Source organism: Panicum virgatum, chromosome 2K (assembly GCF_016808335.1).
Source record: "Panicum virgatum strain AP13 chromosome 2K, P.virgatum_v5, whole genome shotgun sequence".
NCBI classification, from domain to species: Eukaryota; Viridiplantae; Streptophyta; class Magnoliopsida; order Poales; family Poaceae; genus Panicum; species Panicum virgatum.
Window position 1 is genome coordinate 54,736,701 of NC_053137.1, and position 17,210 is coordinate 54,753,910.

The following is a 17,210-nucleotide window of genomic DNA, read 5'->3' on the forward strand; positions in this document are numbered from 1 at the left end:
TACGACAAAACCAGAGAAAGAAGGGCAAAACCAAAACAGACCAGGCCAAGCAAGTTTCTTGTTCTCCTTTCATCTCACAGCAGCAGCAGGATCCACTAGAGCCTTTTCCGGTGGTGAGCTGAGCGGCGCAGAGCTACTTGGTGGAGGCTAGCACCAAGCTAACCAGGAGGAAGAGAGGAGAGGCAGTGCCCTTTTTTGATGACAAGGGAGGCGTCAGGCGTGTGATTAGCAGTGAGCTGCTTGCTACCTCTCTATCAATCTCTTTCGTTGCTTGCTTTCCGCTGAAAAAGATGTGTTCTTGCCTACTACCCACACCCTGCAATCCAAACAGATGCAAGTCTAGCACAAAAGTCTGCCCAATATTCTCATGTCCCCATGGTTTCCTAGCCCAAGATGTGCATGGAGGCATGGAGCTTCGCCTCTCCATCTCCAGCAGGGGAGAAGTGAAGTGCTGTGCCGACTCTTGCATGCTCAAGCGTTTTCATTTTATCTATTGTTATTACCAACTTTATAGCTGTAAGGCTAGCTAGCTGTGATTATCACTGATTAGATGCAGTGTGGTGGTGGTGGTGAACTGTGTGATCAGATCCTGAAAGCCTTACCTGCATGGAAGGGGGAGGAGGAGACCCCCAGCCGAGCGTCTCCCTGCAGGCTCGCACTCCATCCGAAGGCGGGGCGGCCGTGGACCTGGACCTTCTCGAGCAGCTCCTGTCCGGCGACAACGGCTGGTTCGAGGTGGTGTCACGCTCGCCCAACTCGCTGGCGTCTCCCCCACCTGCGGCCTTCTTCTCAGCGGACGTGACGGCGACCGCGGCGGCGGCGACGACGCAGGCCGCGAGCAGCTGGTGGATTCAGACGGGCGGCGCGAGCCCCTCCTCCGTGCGGGAGAGGTTCAACCAGGCGCTGTCCTACATCCGGGAGACGCAGAGCGACGGCGACGTGCTCGTGCAGCTCTGGGTGCCCGTCAACCGTGGCGACGGGCAGCTTGTGCTGACCACGAGCGACCAGCCGTTCACGCTCGACCAGCGCTCCGACAGCCTCATCCGGTTCAGGGAGGTGTCCACCAAGTACCAGTTCTCGGCCGACGTCAAGTCGGGGGACTCGCCGCCGGGGCTTCCAGGGAGAGTTTTCATTGGCAGGCTACCCGAGTGGTCGCCAGACATCAGGTACTTCACCAGCTACGAGTATCCCAGGGTAAGGGATGCACAGCACCTCGATGTCCACGGCACCATGGGGCTGCCTGTGTTCGAGAAGGGAAGCTACAACTGCCTGGGGGTCATCGAGCTGATCATGACAAGGCAGAAGCTCAACTTCACCTCTGAGCTCAACACCATCTGCAGTGCTCTCCAGGTACCAATCTCACTGCCCCTGCCCCTGAAAGTTCAGAGTATTGCATTGCAAGTGTGTTAGCTTAGATCAAATCACCAGTTCAGGTGCAGGAAAAAAATAGCAATTTGGCCACTGAGGTCACCTTGAAGCACCTGCGTGACAATGATAACTGTAGAAAATAGTTTGAATGTTTCCAGCTCTGGGCATTCCTAATGACAATGATCTTTGCAGGCAGTTAATCTGAGAAGCACAGAAGTTTCAAGCGTTCCACGCAGACAGGTGAGCATCGAAGTAATACTCATTGCTTCCCAGCTGAGTTTTGGCCAATATCGCATTTTAAAAATAGATTCAGAATCTCAGGACCTCTATATTCCAAATGTATGATATTGCAATTTAACACTTACTGTTGGTATGATTTGGAAAGCTACCTAAAATTGCTTTTGAGATTTTTTTTTTGCAACTTTCAGTGTACCATAGCTCAAATAGAAAAGTAAGTGTAGATAAAGACATTGAAACATAAAACAATGATACTTATATCTTCTCATGACTGCATGGCCACTGCTGTTGATTATCCACCAGTTCAGCACTGCTTCCTACAAAGATGCTTTACCAGAGATACTGGAAGTCCTGAGAGCAGCTTGCCTCACCCACAAGCTGCCATTAGCTCAGACCTGGGTCACATGTGCTCAGCAAGGAAAACGGGGCAGCCGACATTCCGATGAGAACTACCAATACTGCATCTCCACCATTGACGAAGCATGCTTTGTGAATGAACCAAAGATGCAAGATTTCCATGATGCCTGCTCTGAGCACCACCTACTGCGGGGGCAGGGTGTTGCAGGGAAAGCTTTCACTACAAACCAGCCATGCTTCCTGCCAGATATTGGATCCTCAACTAAACAGGAATATCCATTGTCTCACCATGCTAAGATCTTTGACTTAAAGGGTGCGGTAGCGATCCGACTGCGGTGCACGCGCACTGGGACGGCTGACTTCGTGCTGGAATTCTTTCTGCCAACAGATTGTGAAGCACTTGAGGAGCAGAAGGCAGTTCTGGACTCCTTGTCAGGTACCATGCGAAGTGTTTGCCAAACTCTACGTGTGGTCACTGACAAGGAGATGGAAGATGAAGCGATGTGGGAAATGAATGAGCTGAACTCATTTACTCCTCAGGGGAAGAACAAAGTTGAGGAGTTGTCCTTTGGAGGCAATTCAGCAGATCGTAGAGGAGAGGCCTCTTGGACAAGTCTGGCAGAAACTTCACAGCAAGAATCAGAGTTAGCTGCATTGCGAATGCATGGAATGTTCTCATCTGGAGGGCAGGGTCCATCTCTATCTGGTGTTCAGGCAACTGCAGAAGGAAGCAAGACAAAAAGGCGTACAAAGGCGGAGAAGACCGTGAGCTTGCAGGTTCTTCGGCAGTATTTCGCTGGTAGCCTGAAAGATGCAGCAAGGAGCCTTGGAGGTAAGTGAAATCATCAGATAAATGCAAGATTCAGCAATGGATAGTTTATTGCTTCAGTAGATACCATCAGTTATTTAATTACAGTGATACAAGTCATCAAGCTAGCATGCTAATTTGAGTATAAGAAATAAAATAGTGTTATTTTCCATAAGAAAGTCAGCCATCACATGCATGCCATAGTCATAAGATGAACATTCTTATCACCCTTATCGTGATCTGTGTTTCCTTTCCCATTTATAATATACGACTAGACCTCATATATGCAAAGCGCATGGCATGAACATGAAGAGACATGCAAAGTATAGCACAGCAGAAAGTCAACTTTCATGAACTGACACTATAAACGATAATAGTATCTAGAATTTGGTGAGCAGATCAACCTTATGGTTTTTGGCTGGTTCAGCAGACGGTACACATACCCTAGAATTGATTATTTTCCCATACAGTCTCATTCATTGCTTACAGCTAAAAGCCAATTGGACAAAACAAAACACTGAACAATGTGTTTGAAATGTTCAATATGTTGCCCTCCCCTTGGATCCACAAACTGACCTATCATATTGCGATTAATGGCAATTATGACATAACAGTACACGCAGGAAAACCATAAACTAACTTAACATAGTGACATGATATGATGTTTTCCAGAATTAGAATAGATGGTTTTGGAGCTTCATGAGTCAAAATAGTTAAAAGAATTTCTTCCAAACAAAAGGGTCAGACAGCATCCTTATCATGTGTTCATTGTGCTGACAACAAAAATAGGCACAAATCAGGTTTGGTGACGGGATTTCGCGTCAACATATTGCATCTCCAGATTGCGATAACATCTCTTATGAGAACATGCTTAGATATGAGCTTGATCCAGTTGCAAATATACTAACAGCTTATTTTATAAATATACTAACAGCTTATTTTATCTCCCAGTGTGCCCTACAACCCTCAAAAGAATATGCAGACAGCATGGTATAACCCGCTGGCCATCACGAAAGATCAAGAAGGTAGACCGCTCTCTAAGAAAGCTTCAACAGATCATTGATTCGGTTCATGGAGCAGAGACATCTTTCCAACTCAACACCTTGTACAAGGATCTCACAAACACCTCAATATCATCTGAAAACAATTTGTCAGGAAGTAACACTATTCCTCCAACTAATCAGAGCAATCTTACCAACTTTGACAAGCACCAACACCACAAATCAAACAGCATTGTGCCATCGACTTCACACTCACACTCATCGTGCAGCCACAATTCTGATTCAAGCCCCTCGTGTAGCGGTGGTGCAACAAAACATGCACCACAGGTTATAATTGATCTGATGAAGTCAGGAAATCCTGTAAAAGACAGCCCTATTCAGACTCTGCAAACAGAAAACACTTCATTATATGAGCATTTCTCAGTTAATGAGGCACCAAAGGATCTTCCACAGGATGTTACTGAAAAGGCTAATGGTGGACTACATTCTAAACGAAGCCCATCATCCCCCAAGCAGAATGCAGAAGCAAACATGAGAGTAAAGGCCACATTTGGCTCAGAAAAGGTGAGGTTCAGATTGAACCCTGAGTGCAACTTTCAAGAACTGAAGCATGAGATAGCAAAACGTTTGAGCATAGTAGACACAAGCTCCTTGATTTTGAAGTACTTGGATGATGATTCAGAGTGGGTCTTGATGACATATGATGCAGATTTACAGGAGTGCCTTCATGTATACAAACTAGCAGATATCCAAACAATCAAAATTTCAGTTCATTTAGCTGTTAGTCCAGCTACAAGGGTCACTACTGGTCACACTGGTTTGTCATGACAACAGTCTGAACCTCCCCGCTTTATGAGGTCTACTCAGAATTCTACCTGGATTACTTGGTTTTATACCGGGGAAACCGAGAATCCACATTTTGTAGTCCGCAAGATACTATCAACAATGTGACACCACATCCCAGTTCTGCTGTTAGATCATTTTAGTCCTCGATCTGTTGCCCAGGTGTCACACCCTAAAATTTTTAAATTTCAGGATGTGATTAAAATTAAAAATAAAACAATGTTTTTCTCATAATTTTAAAAATTTTCAACATTTATTTTCTTTACAGGGAATTTAGTGTTAAAAAAACAACTGATTGTCTTTTAAATTAAATAAGGTTGTTTTTTTGTTGTGTTGCATTCATGCTGCAATGCATTGTTTTATTGCTTGTTGTTCGGTTTGAATTTGAATTCTTGAATTCGAATTTGAATTGAAGTGTTTGAGTTGTTTTCAGAATTTGCAAAACCTTTTCCTTCCTCACTCTATTTTCCACCCCAGCCCACTCTCCCTTTTCTTTTTTTACTTTTCCGCGGCCCAAGTTCCCTTCCGCGCCGGCCCGTTTGCACCAGCCCAGCCCGCCACCTCACTTCCCTTCTCCCTCTCCCACCGGCAGGCGGGGCCCGCTCGTCAGGCCCTCCTTCTTCCTCCTCCCGTGCCCGACCGGGACACTAGAGTCCGGACGCCGCCCGGGTGCCGCGTCGCCCGCGCCCTTGGCCCGCACGTCAAGGGGGACGCCGCCCCTATATAAGCAGGGACCCGCACCTCCCCTGGAACCCTATCAAGCCGAAGCCGCCACCCCTTCACGCGCAAACCCTAGCCGCCATTGCTGAAGCTCCGCCCTAGCTCGGAGCTCTCCGCCGCGCCGCAGTTCCACCGCTTCCCCGACGACCTCGAGCCGCCCCGGAGTTCCGCCTCAAGGTAGTGAAGCCGCAGGACCCTTTTTCCCCCGCCCTCTCGCGCTATCTCGCCCGGGAGCGCTCGCCGTCGCCGCTGTCCGCCATGTGCCGCTGCGAGCTCTGCTCCGGCCACGCTAGCCCGCGCTGCTGCCCTAGATGGCTTTGCCGTGTCGCGCCCTTGCTCCCAGTCGAAAGAGCGCTCGAAATCGAGCCCCGGACGGCCGATCCGGCCTAGTCCGGCAATGCGCCGCCGCACACGCCTCGCCGCCGGCGTCTTGCGCCGCCGCCAGCTCCGCCCCAAATCTTCCCGGCCGTCAGATCTCAATCGAACGGTCACAATTAGATCTATCCAGAGTCAAAATAGACAATACCGGTCAACCCTAGTACTTTTTGCAAAAGAGACCCTCGGTTTCATGCAAATCAACCCGCGGTCCATACTAGGTGAAAAGAATTTACAAACCAGTCCTTTCTTTTATGGTTTAACCCCTCTACTTTTCCAAAATAGAACCCGCAGTCCTGCTTAGGTGTTTTTACGTGCTAGCCCTTGAAGTCTATGGTTAATTATGTTTTAGTCCCCAATTTCTTTGATGCTAGCCCCTGGAAGTTCAAAACTCTCACAAACAAGTCCCTGGTGCACTGTTTTAGCCATATCTTTCACGTTTTAACTCCGTTTTCATCGATTCTCGCGCTCACGCTATCCTTGTGACGTGTGCGATAGCTTTATAACCTTTTTATCCTCTGTGAGCACACTTTGTTGTGTCTTAAAAATCTTTTCCGCTACCTCTTAGCTCTATAGTTAATCGCGACTAGATCCCTGAAGCATCGTCTATCCCATAGAATCGCCGTTTTAGCTCCGTTTTCCGTATTTCTTGCGCTCTCGTAACCGTAGTAGCGAGTCCTATCTTTTAGTACGTTCTTTTAAAGCTTTTATCTTGTTTGGTGTAATGTTCTTAGTTGTATCTTTTTATTTGCTTTGTATGTTTGCTCGTTGATTGCTCCGAGTAGAAGGATCGCTGTTTGTAGATTGAAGATCAAGAATTGCAAGTGAGCAAAAGCTGAAGAGCAGTGAAGAGCAGTAAGAGTAGCTTCTCGTTGGAGAAAGGCAAGTGACCCTAACCATACGTCTATCTATGCTTTATTTACAAGAGTATTATGATTTAATTGGAACATGGAGAACCACCCAAGAAAACAGTACAACCACAATACTATATGGCTCTGGTCTTGGCTAAGTAACTAGATGATCTATATGTCGTGCTGGGGCGGTGATTGGTGGATTTTTCGGGTTATCTTGCTTTGAGGAGCGGGTGAAGAAAGCTTCGTCTTCTGAGGCACCGCAGAAAAAGGGACCAGTGCGTACATATAGTGATTCTTTGGAAAGGCCTCGTAGCGTCCCTATGCAATCACACCTCGAAGTGTGGTATTGTGCCTAGCTAGCACATTGCGTGGTTGGGTTCAAAGTTCTTCGGAACTTTTACGCGAATTGTGGTGAAAGTGTACAACCTCTGCAGAGTTAAAACTAACCGGTTAGCCGTGCTCACGGTTAAGAGCGGCTTGGACCCTCACATGATTAATAAACTTAAAGATGGATTGAAATCACATTCTGGTTATTTCTTGTGGCCTTACTGAGTACCAACCATAAGTGCACTCACCCTTACTTACTGCTGCTCAGAAGGAGAAGGTGTGAGAAGTATTTTGAAGATGATGCTGAGTTCTAGGCGTACGCAACCCCCAGTCGATTGCCTGTGAAGTATGAAGCCTTCGTTTCCATGATAAGCTGTATAACTCTGATAGTCTTTTATTTGTTGTATTTCTCTTTTTCGTGATACTGTTACTGATTATTCACTTATGATGTCTCTATATGTATGAAACTCGATCCTGGCATACATATAGTTATGCATTCGGTTTTGTCCTTAAAACCGGGTGTGACACCAGATTAGGAACTGATGATGAAACTAGAGTACTTCATAATGAGAAGGTCAATTCTAGGAATTAGGATAAACCAAAAAAAATATGAATTGCTTGTAAATACTCTCAATGATGCACCTGAATCTGTGAAAGACAATGCGATTGATTGGGTTGACAGGGTGAAGTATCTATAAATTAGATTTACTCCAACTCTCCAAGCATGTTTTGGTTCTTGAAATACTGATGCGTAACAATCCTTGAAGGCTGCTTTCGGATGATTGATCAGCTACAACAGTTCTGACAACATTCCTTCATCGCCTGAGTGATCAGCATGCTCTGTTCAATGGACATGAAGTTCAGCTTCTGAAATTGCAATTTTCTGCAGCAAGGATTAGTTCTAGAAACAGGATGATAGGATACTTACTTTGTTCAATTTGTTTGTCTTTTAAAAAAAAATTGTATGGCACACTCATGCTTGAAAAGAATGTCTGCTACTGTAGACATTACAGACTTTTTCTTGAGTTCCTTTTCTTTACGAAGCTTTCACTTGCTGAGTGTTTGGCATGCCAATTGTATATAGATTAGATTATGTCACCATTCTAATAACTAGCACATGAAACCAACAAATGCCAAAACTATATCACAAATGCAACTGGGGTCAACATATTTAATTCAAGTTCACTGGTAGTTGTGCAGGACGGTTGTTCTACTTGTGTACACGTTCCTCTAATTTAGTCACATTGTGTTAGTTGGTGTGTGCTTGGACGGGTTTTCACCCTTCCCTTGTAATTTCATTATCTTCTTCTTAACGGAATGACACACAGCTCTCCTGCGTTGTTCAAGAAAACAAAAAGGTTCACTGGCAACCATTTATTTTCATGTCGCCTTTGCTAATGATACAAATAACACCACAACCAGAATACAATGTATGTAGTTTAGTAATGAAACAAAATCTAAAGGATACATTCTTTCGCTGAGAGGTTTATATCACAAATATGTTTCTACATTATAAACCTCCATAGTCAAATAATGCAGAAGGAATATTATGCCAACCATATCACGCATATTTCAAATGCAGGGACTAATAAACTGCTTCTACAATTGAGAAGTTAATTACTGAAGATGAAAGTATGAGGCAGGCAACTAATTCACTGCATATGTAACAGCAACCAACAACTCGAAAAAACAAGGTTGTCTAGTGTATTTGTCTTTCCTTGTTTACCCACAATAATCTCTCACATTTCCTGAAGTCAAAACTCTTGCATAAGAAACAATACTACTGTCTCTGACCTAAGCAGTTAATACTCAAGTGTGCTGGCATTCACCTCTCCACCAGATCCTTGGAACCATCCAAAAAATCACTAACACATCCTTACAGTTCCAAGATCCACACTTTTCTTCCAAACCAGGATATCTACAAGACTACAACACATTTCAGCACCTCGTATTCTTGACAGGATAGATTTGCTGGTCAAGCTTAAGGCAAAGAGATCCAAACATTGTTTATTCCAACCGTTTTCAACTTGGTTCTGCAACAGTTGCAGTTATAGTCCTAAACACAGCTCACTTACTCATAAACAAGAAGAATGTAGTAACCAACTAACAATGCCACAAGAATAGCATATTCAACCTTTTTTAACTGTATACTGCATACTGCATACTGTACATTAAAGCCCTGGACATTACAAAATCTAACCGGTAAGGTATCAATTTAACTACATGAAAACAGTCTTGTGTTCCACTATAAAACACAAGAAACTGCAACAGAAATACAATGGTATCAGAACACAACATTTTTACCACATGATGAAAAGTAAGACCCAAATGATAGCAACAAAAAAAAGAGTAGTCCAATTTGAGACTGTTCCAGATACAAGCTGAGTTGTATATAAGTTAACCATAAGCTAGGTAAAAAGTCCTACCTTTGTGTCCACTCGCAGTCTAGGTAGTATGCAAAGTTATTTATTGCAACAAATGAACCTTAGTGATATATGAAAATTTAATCAGAGAGAGAAAAGAATTTATAAAATACAACAATACAGGAGATGTAATTAAGATGTTCAGCCAAGCATACACAACCCGCAACCATCATATAGATGGCAACAAGCTACTAGAAGCAAAAAGAAAGTCCTTCACAAAATCATGGAAGCTAGGACACTGGTAATATAAGTATGATGATCAGCAGTTTTGAAAAGCATTTGGCTGCTAGATCTAAAATTGACAAACAATCAACTATTTCTTTTCTTAATAGCAAGTTTATCAGCAAGCAATAGCAGCCAAACCATGGGCTTGTTCAAACCAATTATAGTAATCACAGGAACAATACAGGGATGACTGTTGGAGTATATTGAGCCCATGTGTATAGAGGCACACCTAGAGGCCCATGTATAGGTTCTATATATACCCACCCATCTAGGGTTAGGGTTCCTCTCTCCCTCCTAGCCTCCCAGCCCGTAGCACCTGCCGCCGGCGCCGCCGGCCCCCTTCCTTCCCCTCTCCTCCCTTCCTCCTCCTCTGCTCCGGGCTCGAGGAGTGCTGCGCCGGGCGCGCTGGGCGCCGCCGCCGTCTGGCCCCTCCACTCCTCTGCTGCAGCCGCGCTGCACGCCCTGGGAGGCCCGCGGCCGGCCTACGCCGCGGTCGCGATGGCTGCAGCCGCCGGCACAGGCCCTCCCGGCGCGGGCGGCCCGCCTCCTCCTCTTCCCGCCCTGCAGACCCCTGCCGCCGCCGCCGCCACTGCGGGCGCGGGCGCAGGGGGCGCGGGGGGAGCCGCGGACGCCGCCGCCACTGCCCAGCACGCCCCTGCCGCCGCCGCCGCCACTGCTGGCGCAGGCGCAGGGGGCGCGGGCGCAGGGGGCGTGGGGGGTGCTACCGGCCCCTTGCAGCCCCTGCTGCAGCCGCTGGCCGGTGATGCGGCCGCCGCCGCCGCTGTGGCCCACCGCGCCGCGATCGCTGCGGGCAAGCAGGCCGCCACCGCCGACGCCGCCGCACTCGATCCCGCGTGGTTGGGCCTCGGGATGGCCCCCGCGGATGCGCCGCGGCCCTCCTCGCCGCCAAGTCGGAGGCTTCGGCAGCCCAGGAGCGGGTCCGCGTGGCTGCCCTCGCCTGGGAGCGCGAGCGCGCCACGGCTGACGCCCTCGCTCTCCGGGTCGCCGAGGCGGAGCGCTTCCTCCGCGTCTCCTCCGGCTAGCCCGTCGACCCCGAGCACGGCGCCTCTTCCTCCCACCAGGCCCCGCCCGCTGGATCTGGAGCCCGGTACGACCCGACCGACCCCATGGTCGCCCAGCTCCACCTCCAGGCCGCCGGCGTCCAGAACATCAGGGCCCTGGTCTCCGTCCTCCTCGACCTCGTGTCCTCCTCCTACGGCCGTTGGCGGGACCAGGTCCTCCTCACCCTCCACCGCTACGCCCTCGACGACCACGTCCTCGTCGACTCGCCGATCGAGGCACGGGACGTGGCCTGGCTACGCCTTCGACAGCGTCGCCATGTCCTGGATCTTTGTGACCATCTCCCTAGATCTCCAGGACCTCGTCAGGACCCACGGCGGCACCGCGCGGCAGGCCTGGGTGGCGCTCGATGGGCAGTTCCTCGGCAACGCCGAGTACCGCGCCCTCCAGCTCGACGCCACCTTCCGCACCTTCGTGCAGGGGGACCTCTCCGTCGGTGAGTACTGCCGGCGGATGAAGAGCATGGCCGATGCTCTTCACGACCTCGGGGATCTGGTGTCCGATCGGGTCTTGGTGCTCAATGTCCTGCGGGGCCTGAGCAGCACCTACGACCACCTGAAGGGCTGGATCGCCCGCCAGAGGCCCTTCCCCACCTTTCTGCAGGTCCGGGATGACCTCACCCTCGAGGAGATCACACGGGGTCTCGCGCCCGGATCGTCCTCGCCCGCCCCCGCCGCGCTCGTTGCTGCTCCACCGACCTCCTCCGCTGCTCCTGCCACCTCCCTCCTTGGAGCTACTCCAGCCAGACAGACCGGAGGAGGGGGGGCCGTGGACGTCGCCGGCGAGGGGGACGTGGTGGTGGTGGTGGCACTGGTGGCCCTGCTTCTGGGAGCACCGGTACCGGTGGGGGCCGTCGGGGCGTGCCGACACCGGCTCCGGCTCCTGCTCCTGCCTCTGCCGCTGGAGGTACGCCCTGGCCATCCTTTCAAGCAACCCATGGTCAGGGCGCATCTCGATGTGGCCATTTCAGGGCCCGGGAGGGGGGCCTCGTCCTCAGCTCCAGCCGGCGGCCATGTTCACCGGCGCTGCTCCACTCTTCGCGCCGTCCTGAACCCCGCCCACTCAGCCCAGCCAGCAGCCGACCTGGCCTGGGGGGTGGGACCAGGCCGCTCTGGCGCAGTCCTTCAGCACCATGGGACTGACGCCGCCGACCAGCACCGAGTGGATCGCCGACTCGGGTGCCTCGTTCCACACCACTCCCGATGCTGGTATCCTCTTCTATCCGACCCCCACACTCCTCTTGTCCTTCTTCTATCATGGTGGGTGATGAGTCTTGCCTTCCTGTCACCGCCGTGGGTTCTGCTCCTCGTCTTCCTAATGTTCTTGTTGCTCCTCAAATGGTTCACAACCTTCTTTCTATTCGCCAGTTTACTGCTGACAACTCATGTTCTATCAAATTTGACTCCTCTGATCTTACTGTGAAGGATTCGGCTTCCCGGCGTCCGCTCCTCCGATGTGACAGCCCGGGGCCCCTTTACACTCTTCGGCTTCCTGCTTCCGCTGCCTCGCCTTCGGCTTCTTCGTCTTCTGCTTTTGTCGTGACGCCTTCTTCCACCACCTGGCACCGCCGGCTTGGTCACCCCGGTCGCGACGTTTTGGCTCAGCTCCGCCGTAGTACCGATGTTCCATGTACTAGGGCTCCTGCTGAGCACCTCTGTCATGCATGCCAGTTAGGTCGTCATGTTAGACTTCCGTTTTCTTTTTCTTCTTCGCATGCTGCGCATGCTTTTGATCTCATTCACTGTGACCTGTGTGCATCTCCTGTACTCAGCATGTCTGGCTATAGATATTATCTGGTCATTGTTGATGATTTTTCTCATTACTCTTGGACTTTCCCTTTGCGCGCCAAGTCTGAGACCTTCCCCACCCTCCTCCACTTCTTTGCCTGGGTGTCCACTCAGTTCGGCCTCACCGTTAAGGCCAGTCCAGTGTGACAACGGGCGGGAGTTCGATAACTCCACCTCCCGGTCTTTCTTCATGTCTCGGGGTGTTCAGCTGCGTATGTCTTGTCCGTATACCTCTCCTCAGAACGGCAAGGCTGAGCGGATGATTCGCACGACGAACGACGTCGTGCGCACCCTTCTAATCCAGGCTTCTCTCCCACCGCGCTTCTAGGCTGAGAGCCTCCACACCGCCACCTACCTGCTCAACCGCCTTCCGTCCACTGCTTCTCCTGCTCTCACTCCACACCACGCTCTTTTCGGTACCCCTCCTCGCTACGACCACCTTCGGGTCTTCGGGTGTGCGTGTTACCCTAATACCTCCGCCACCGCTTCTCACAAGCTGGCGCCCCGCTCGACTCGTTGTGTGTTCCTCGGGTACTCCCCTTACCGCAAGGGGTACTGATGCTTTGACCTCACCTCTCGCCGTGTTCTGATCTCCCGACACGTCGTCTTCCACGAGTCGGATTTCTCCTACTCCGCCTCCTCCACACCTTCTTCTGATCCCGAGCTCGCGTCTCTGTTTCCGACTGACCCGGTGGTTCAGACACCGTTACCTGTCTGTTCTTTTCCTGCAGGTTTTCCCGGCGTATCGGCACCGCTTCCGGTGATCCCTGCTGCGCCTAGCGCGGCCCCGGTGCCCGTGGTTGCGGCACGCGCGGCCCCCGGACCTCCGGTCGTGCCGCGCACGGACCCAGTGTCTCCCGCTGCGCCACGCGCAGCCCCGGTGCCTTCCCCTGCACCTGAGCGGTACGCTCAGCCGGTGCAGGTGTACCGGCGTCGCTCGGCACCGAACCCGGCGCCGCAGCGGTACGCTGAGCCTGTGCAGGTGTACCGGCGTCGTTCGGCGTCGACACCGGCACCGCCTCCTGCTCCGGAGGCTCCTACAACGCCGACACCGGAGCCGTCACCGCCGCCGCCTCCATCGGCTCCCTCTCGAGCCGAGCCGGAGGTGTATCACCCGCCGGTCATCCATCGGGATCCTCGGCATATCCATTCCATGGTGACTCGGCGGATGGCGTCCCAGGCCCTCGATATTCTGGAGCGGGCTGGGATGACTGATTGCAAGCCCTGCTCCACTCCAGTCGACACTCAGGCGAAGCTGTCTGCTGATCTGGGTGATCCGGTGGCTGATCCTACTGCCTACCGGAGTCTGGCCGGCGCTTTGCAGTACCTCACCTTCACCAGGCCGGACCTCACCTACGCTGTTCAGCAGGTCTGTCTCCATATGCATGATCCCCGGGAGTCACACCTTGCTGCGCTGAAGCGTCTCCTCCGGTACGTCCGTGGCACTGTGGACCTCGGCCTGGTGCTTCACCGCTCGTCCTCTGCTGAGCTGGTGGTCTACACCGACGCTGACTGGGCTGGCTACCCGGACACTTGTCGCTCCACCTCTGGCTACGCCGTCTTCCTGGGCGGCAACCTGGTCTCCTGGTCGTCCAAGCGGCAGCCGGTTGTCTCCCGCTCCAGTGCCGAGGCGGAGTACCGGGCTGTCGCTAACGGCGTGGCGGAGGCGTCCTGGCTACGACAGCTCTTGGCGGAGCTCCACAGCCCGCTCGCCAAGAGTACGGTCGTCTACTGCGACAACGTCAGCGCCGTGTATCTCTCCACTAACCCCGTCCAGCATCAGCGGACGAAGCACGTGGAGATCGACCTACACTTCGTGCGCGACAGAGTCGCAATCGGCGATGTTCGGGTACTCCATGTCCCGACTACCTCCCAGTTTGCTGACATCTTCACCAAGGGGCTGCCCTCATCGACCTTCTCGGAGTTTCGATCCAGCCTCAACGTAGCCGGTGGCTAGTTGTGGCTACCGGGGGTATTTGCTCTTTGTACTCTATTTGTACTCCCATCTTGTCCAGTCTTGAACACCGCTGCGTCGGTTGTTCAGACTGCGGGGGTTGTTAGCTTTCTTGTTGTCCAGTCGTGAACACCACTGCTCCGGTAGTTCAGACTGTGGGGGGGTGTTGGAGTATATTGAGCCCATGTGTATAGAGGCCCACCTAGAAGGTCCATGTATAGATTTTATATATACCCACCCATTTAAGGTTGGAGGAATACAACAATTATTCCCTTCATTAATGACAAGAAGTTTGTAGCAAGTAATCTTACATCAATTAACTTGTGAAATTTGAAGAAGCTAGGATACAAACGTAAGCTGCTGATCGCCTTAGATCTCTTGTCAAATCACAGAAACGCTAGCAACACTGAACCTTAGTCGTCTTCCTCGTCGCTCTCGTCACTGAAGTAACCTTTCCTCTTCTCCTTCCTCGCCGCTTTCGCCTTCCCCTCATCCTTCCCAGCCGACTTCTCCTCCTCTCCCCTCGTATCCACCACCGACGCCCACCTGTCGTCCTCGAACGCCGTGGCGGCGGCCTCCTCGTCGTCGTCGGAGTGCCAGGCAACCCCACCGCCCCCTCGACCACCGCCGCCGCCGCCGCCGCGGCGCGACTTCTTAGACGGCGCGGGCCTCTCGCGGGGCCCGAGCTGGTTGCGGGGGCACTCATAGGAGAGGTGCCCCTCCTCGCCGCACTCGTAGCACCGCGACTTGTCGCGGTACACGCGGCGGCGGATGAACTCCGCGGCGCGGCCGTTGTCGGCGGCGATGGAGGCGGAGAGCGTGCGCCCGTTGAGCACCTTGCCGTGCATCTCGGCGGCCGCGGCCGCGGCGACCCGCGGCGGACGAAGAGGACGAAGGCGACCCCGCGGCTGCGCCGGGAGTCGCGGTCCTTGAGGACGGTGACGCGCGCGACGCGGCCGAAGCGGGAGAAGAGGAGGTGGAGGTCGGAGTTGGTGAGCGCGAAGTCCAGGTTGGACACGTACACCGTCGACTTGGACGGCGCGAGGCCACCGGATCCCCCGCCTCCGCCGCCGCCCCCGCCCCGGGGCTTGCCGCCGCCTCCCCCGGGGGCGCTCGAAGATGCGGCGGCGGAGGGGAGAGGGTACCGGTAGAGGAAGCTGTCGTCATCGCCGTCGGAGTCGGAGCCTCCTCGTCGCCGGCGAGACATTTTGCTTGTGCTTTTTTCCTTTGTCCGGGTATCAGCCAAGGCTGGGGGCACTGTATTGTTTATTTTGGGCCGAAACGTGATTGGGCTGCGCACAAGTATTATATGGGCCAAATTCTGCTACAAGGAAGCCCATGAGAGGCTTTCGTGATATTCTTTTCTCGTGTTTTTTTTGCCCATCGCTTCCGCAGCAGCAATGCAGGATGGGAAAATGCCAGCATGGCGGTTTTACACCCAGGGCAAACATCATAAAACAAACACGAAACAGACAGTGTAAAATTACACTATTATTATATCCCATGCCAGATGAAAAGGAAGGTTTTTGTTTTGTTTTGTTTTGAGCCACACGTACACAGTATCTCCCCTTCCTTCGAAGCACATGGTGACGATCAGAACATGAAGACATTATTTTTCTTTTTTTTTTCCTGAAAATAACTGTACATTCGTGACGATCAGAACATGAAGACTGGATGAAACGGATCCAGATTGGGTGACATGCCATAGGCATGTCACGGCTTGACATTGCCTCCATCTGGAACGTTGAAAGAGGATCGAACGGCTGATGCACTGGCCCCAACTGCAGAACTCTGTTTTCACGCCAATCCGGTGCTCGCGCTCGCCAATCTCGCCCGCCGCTCGCTAATCCCGCGCCTCGCCGCTCGCCTCTCGCCCCGCGCTCGCGCCAATCGACCGCGGGAGAGGCAGGCCGCCGCCGTTGGGAGCCTCGCCGCAAGCTCCTCCCCCGCGCCTGGCGCCGCCATGGACGCCCAAAGCCGCATGGCCAGCACCCGCCCGCGGCGCCGCCCCCGTTCCCACCCGCGCTCGGCTCGACCGCGTCCGGCCGCCGCCGTGGTCGGAGAAGGCCCTCCGTCGCGATCCGGCGGCAGCACCCCGTTTTCCCCACCCCGTCGTGCCCAAATCCGACGAGCGGACCCGTTTTTACCCCCGCGCGCGCCGCGCCGCTGCTCCCGCCACCCCGCGCAAGCCCCCGCGCGAGGCAGGGGACGGGCGGACGCCGTGCGAGGACTGGGCAAGCGAGCAGGCGCCACTCCAGGCAGGTGAGCGGGCGGGCGCCGCCGCGGGAGGCCACCGTGCCCGTCGTCCCGGCGCGACTGGGGTGCCGCCGCGGGAGGCCACCGTGCCCGTCGTCCCGGCGCGACTGGGGCGCCGTCGCGGGAGGCTGCAGGGGGCGCCGCTGCGAGCCCGCTGGGGCCGCCGCCGCGGGAATTGGGGAGACTGTTGCGGGAGGCCGCTGGAGAAAGAGGCGGGTCGATGCGATTGGGGAGGTGGCCGGTCCGCCGCCGCGCTGCGCTCGTGGAGGAGCGGGCCTAGGACTCGGGCGTCGGAGCTATGCCGGCCCGCCGCCACCCGCGCGAGGGCAGGCCCAGTGGCCGGCCGCTCCTCTGCTCGCGGCGGCAAGGCCACCGCGGCCACCTCAACGCGCGCAGCAGCGCCCGGCGACGGCAGCCCTGGAGGACTCCCGCGGCGCCGGTCCCCAGTCCGTATGCGGCGTCCTCGGCGGGGTCCTTGGCGGCCTGCCGCGGCAACGACCCCGGCGGATCGGAGTCCCGCACCAGCGGCCCCGGCCTCCCACAGCAACGGCCACGGCGGACTCCCGCGGCGGCGGCGGAGGCTCCCCTCCTAGCA

The 17,210-nt window shown here is 53.4% G+C and overlaps 1 protein-coding gene and 1 pseudogene across 10 annotated transcripts; one reads left to right on the forward strand and one right to left on the reverse strand.

Annotated features, from left to right (window-relative positions):
• Positions 1-32: 32 nt before the first annotated feature.
• Positions 33-7,604, forward strand: LOC120686118 (protein NLP1-like). 10 transcript variants are annotated; one of them, XR_005679987.1, is made up of 7 exons: positions 61-231; positions 332-448; positions 587-1,350; positions 1,561-1,620; positions 1,909-2,794; positions 3,722-4,776; positions 7,422-7,604. XR_005679987.1 is itself a non-coding variant. In XM_039968317.1 (5 exons), the coding sequence occupies exons 2-5, from the start codon at positions 607-609 to the stop codon at positions 4,597-4,599; spliced, it is 2,556 nt and encodes an 851-aa protein (XP_039824251.1). In that variant the 5' UTR covers positions 33-231; positions 587-606; the 3' UTR covers positions 4,600-4,751. The 10 variants fall into 10 exon arrangements, 4 of the variants coding, with proteins under 4 accessions (XP_039824251.1, XP_039824235.1, XP_039824243.1 ...); XR_005679980.1 differs by having other exon boundaries at positions 332-443; XR_005679989.1 differs by lacking the exon at positions 332-448 and having other exon boundaries at positions 50-231.
• A 7,046-nt stretch (positions 7,605-14,650) lies between these two features.
• LOC120686154 lies at positions 14,651-15,698 on the reverse strand (annotated as a pseudogene).
• Positions 15,699-17,210: the final 1,512 nt, after the last annotated feature.

Excerpts from the sequence above, each read along its gene's own strand:
- LOC120686118 (XM_039968301.1), top strand. The coding sequence starts at position 607 with ATGGAAGGGGGAGGAGGAGACCCCCAGCCGAGCGTCTCCCTGCAGGCT. Across the intron at positions 1,351-1,560 it reads CCATCTGCAGTGCTCTCCAG|GCAGTTAATCTGAGAAGCAC; the intron begins GTACCAATCTCA and ends TGATCTTTGCAG. Across the intron at positions 2,795-3,721 it reads TGCAGCAAGGAGCCTTGGAG|TGTGCCCTACAACCCTCAAA; the intron begins GTAAGTGAAATC and ends TTTATCTCCCAG.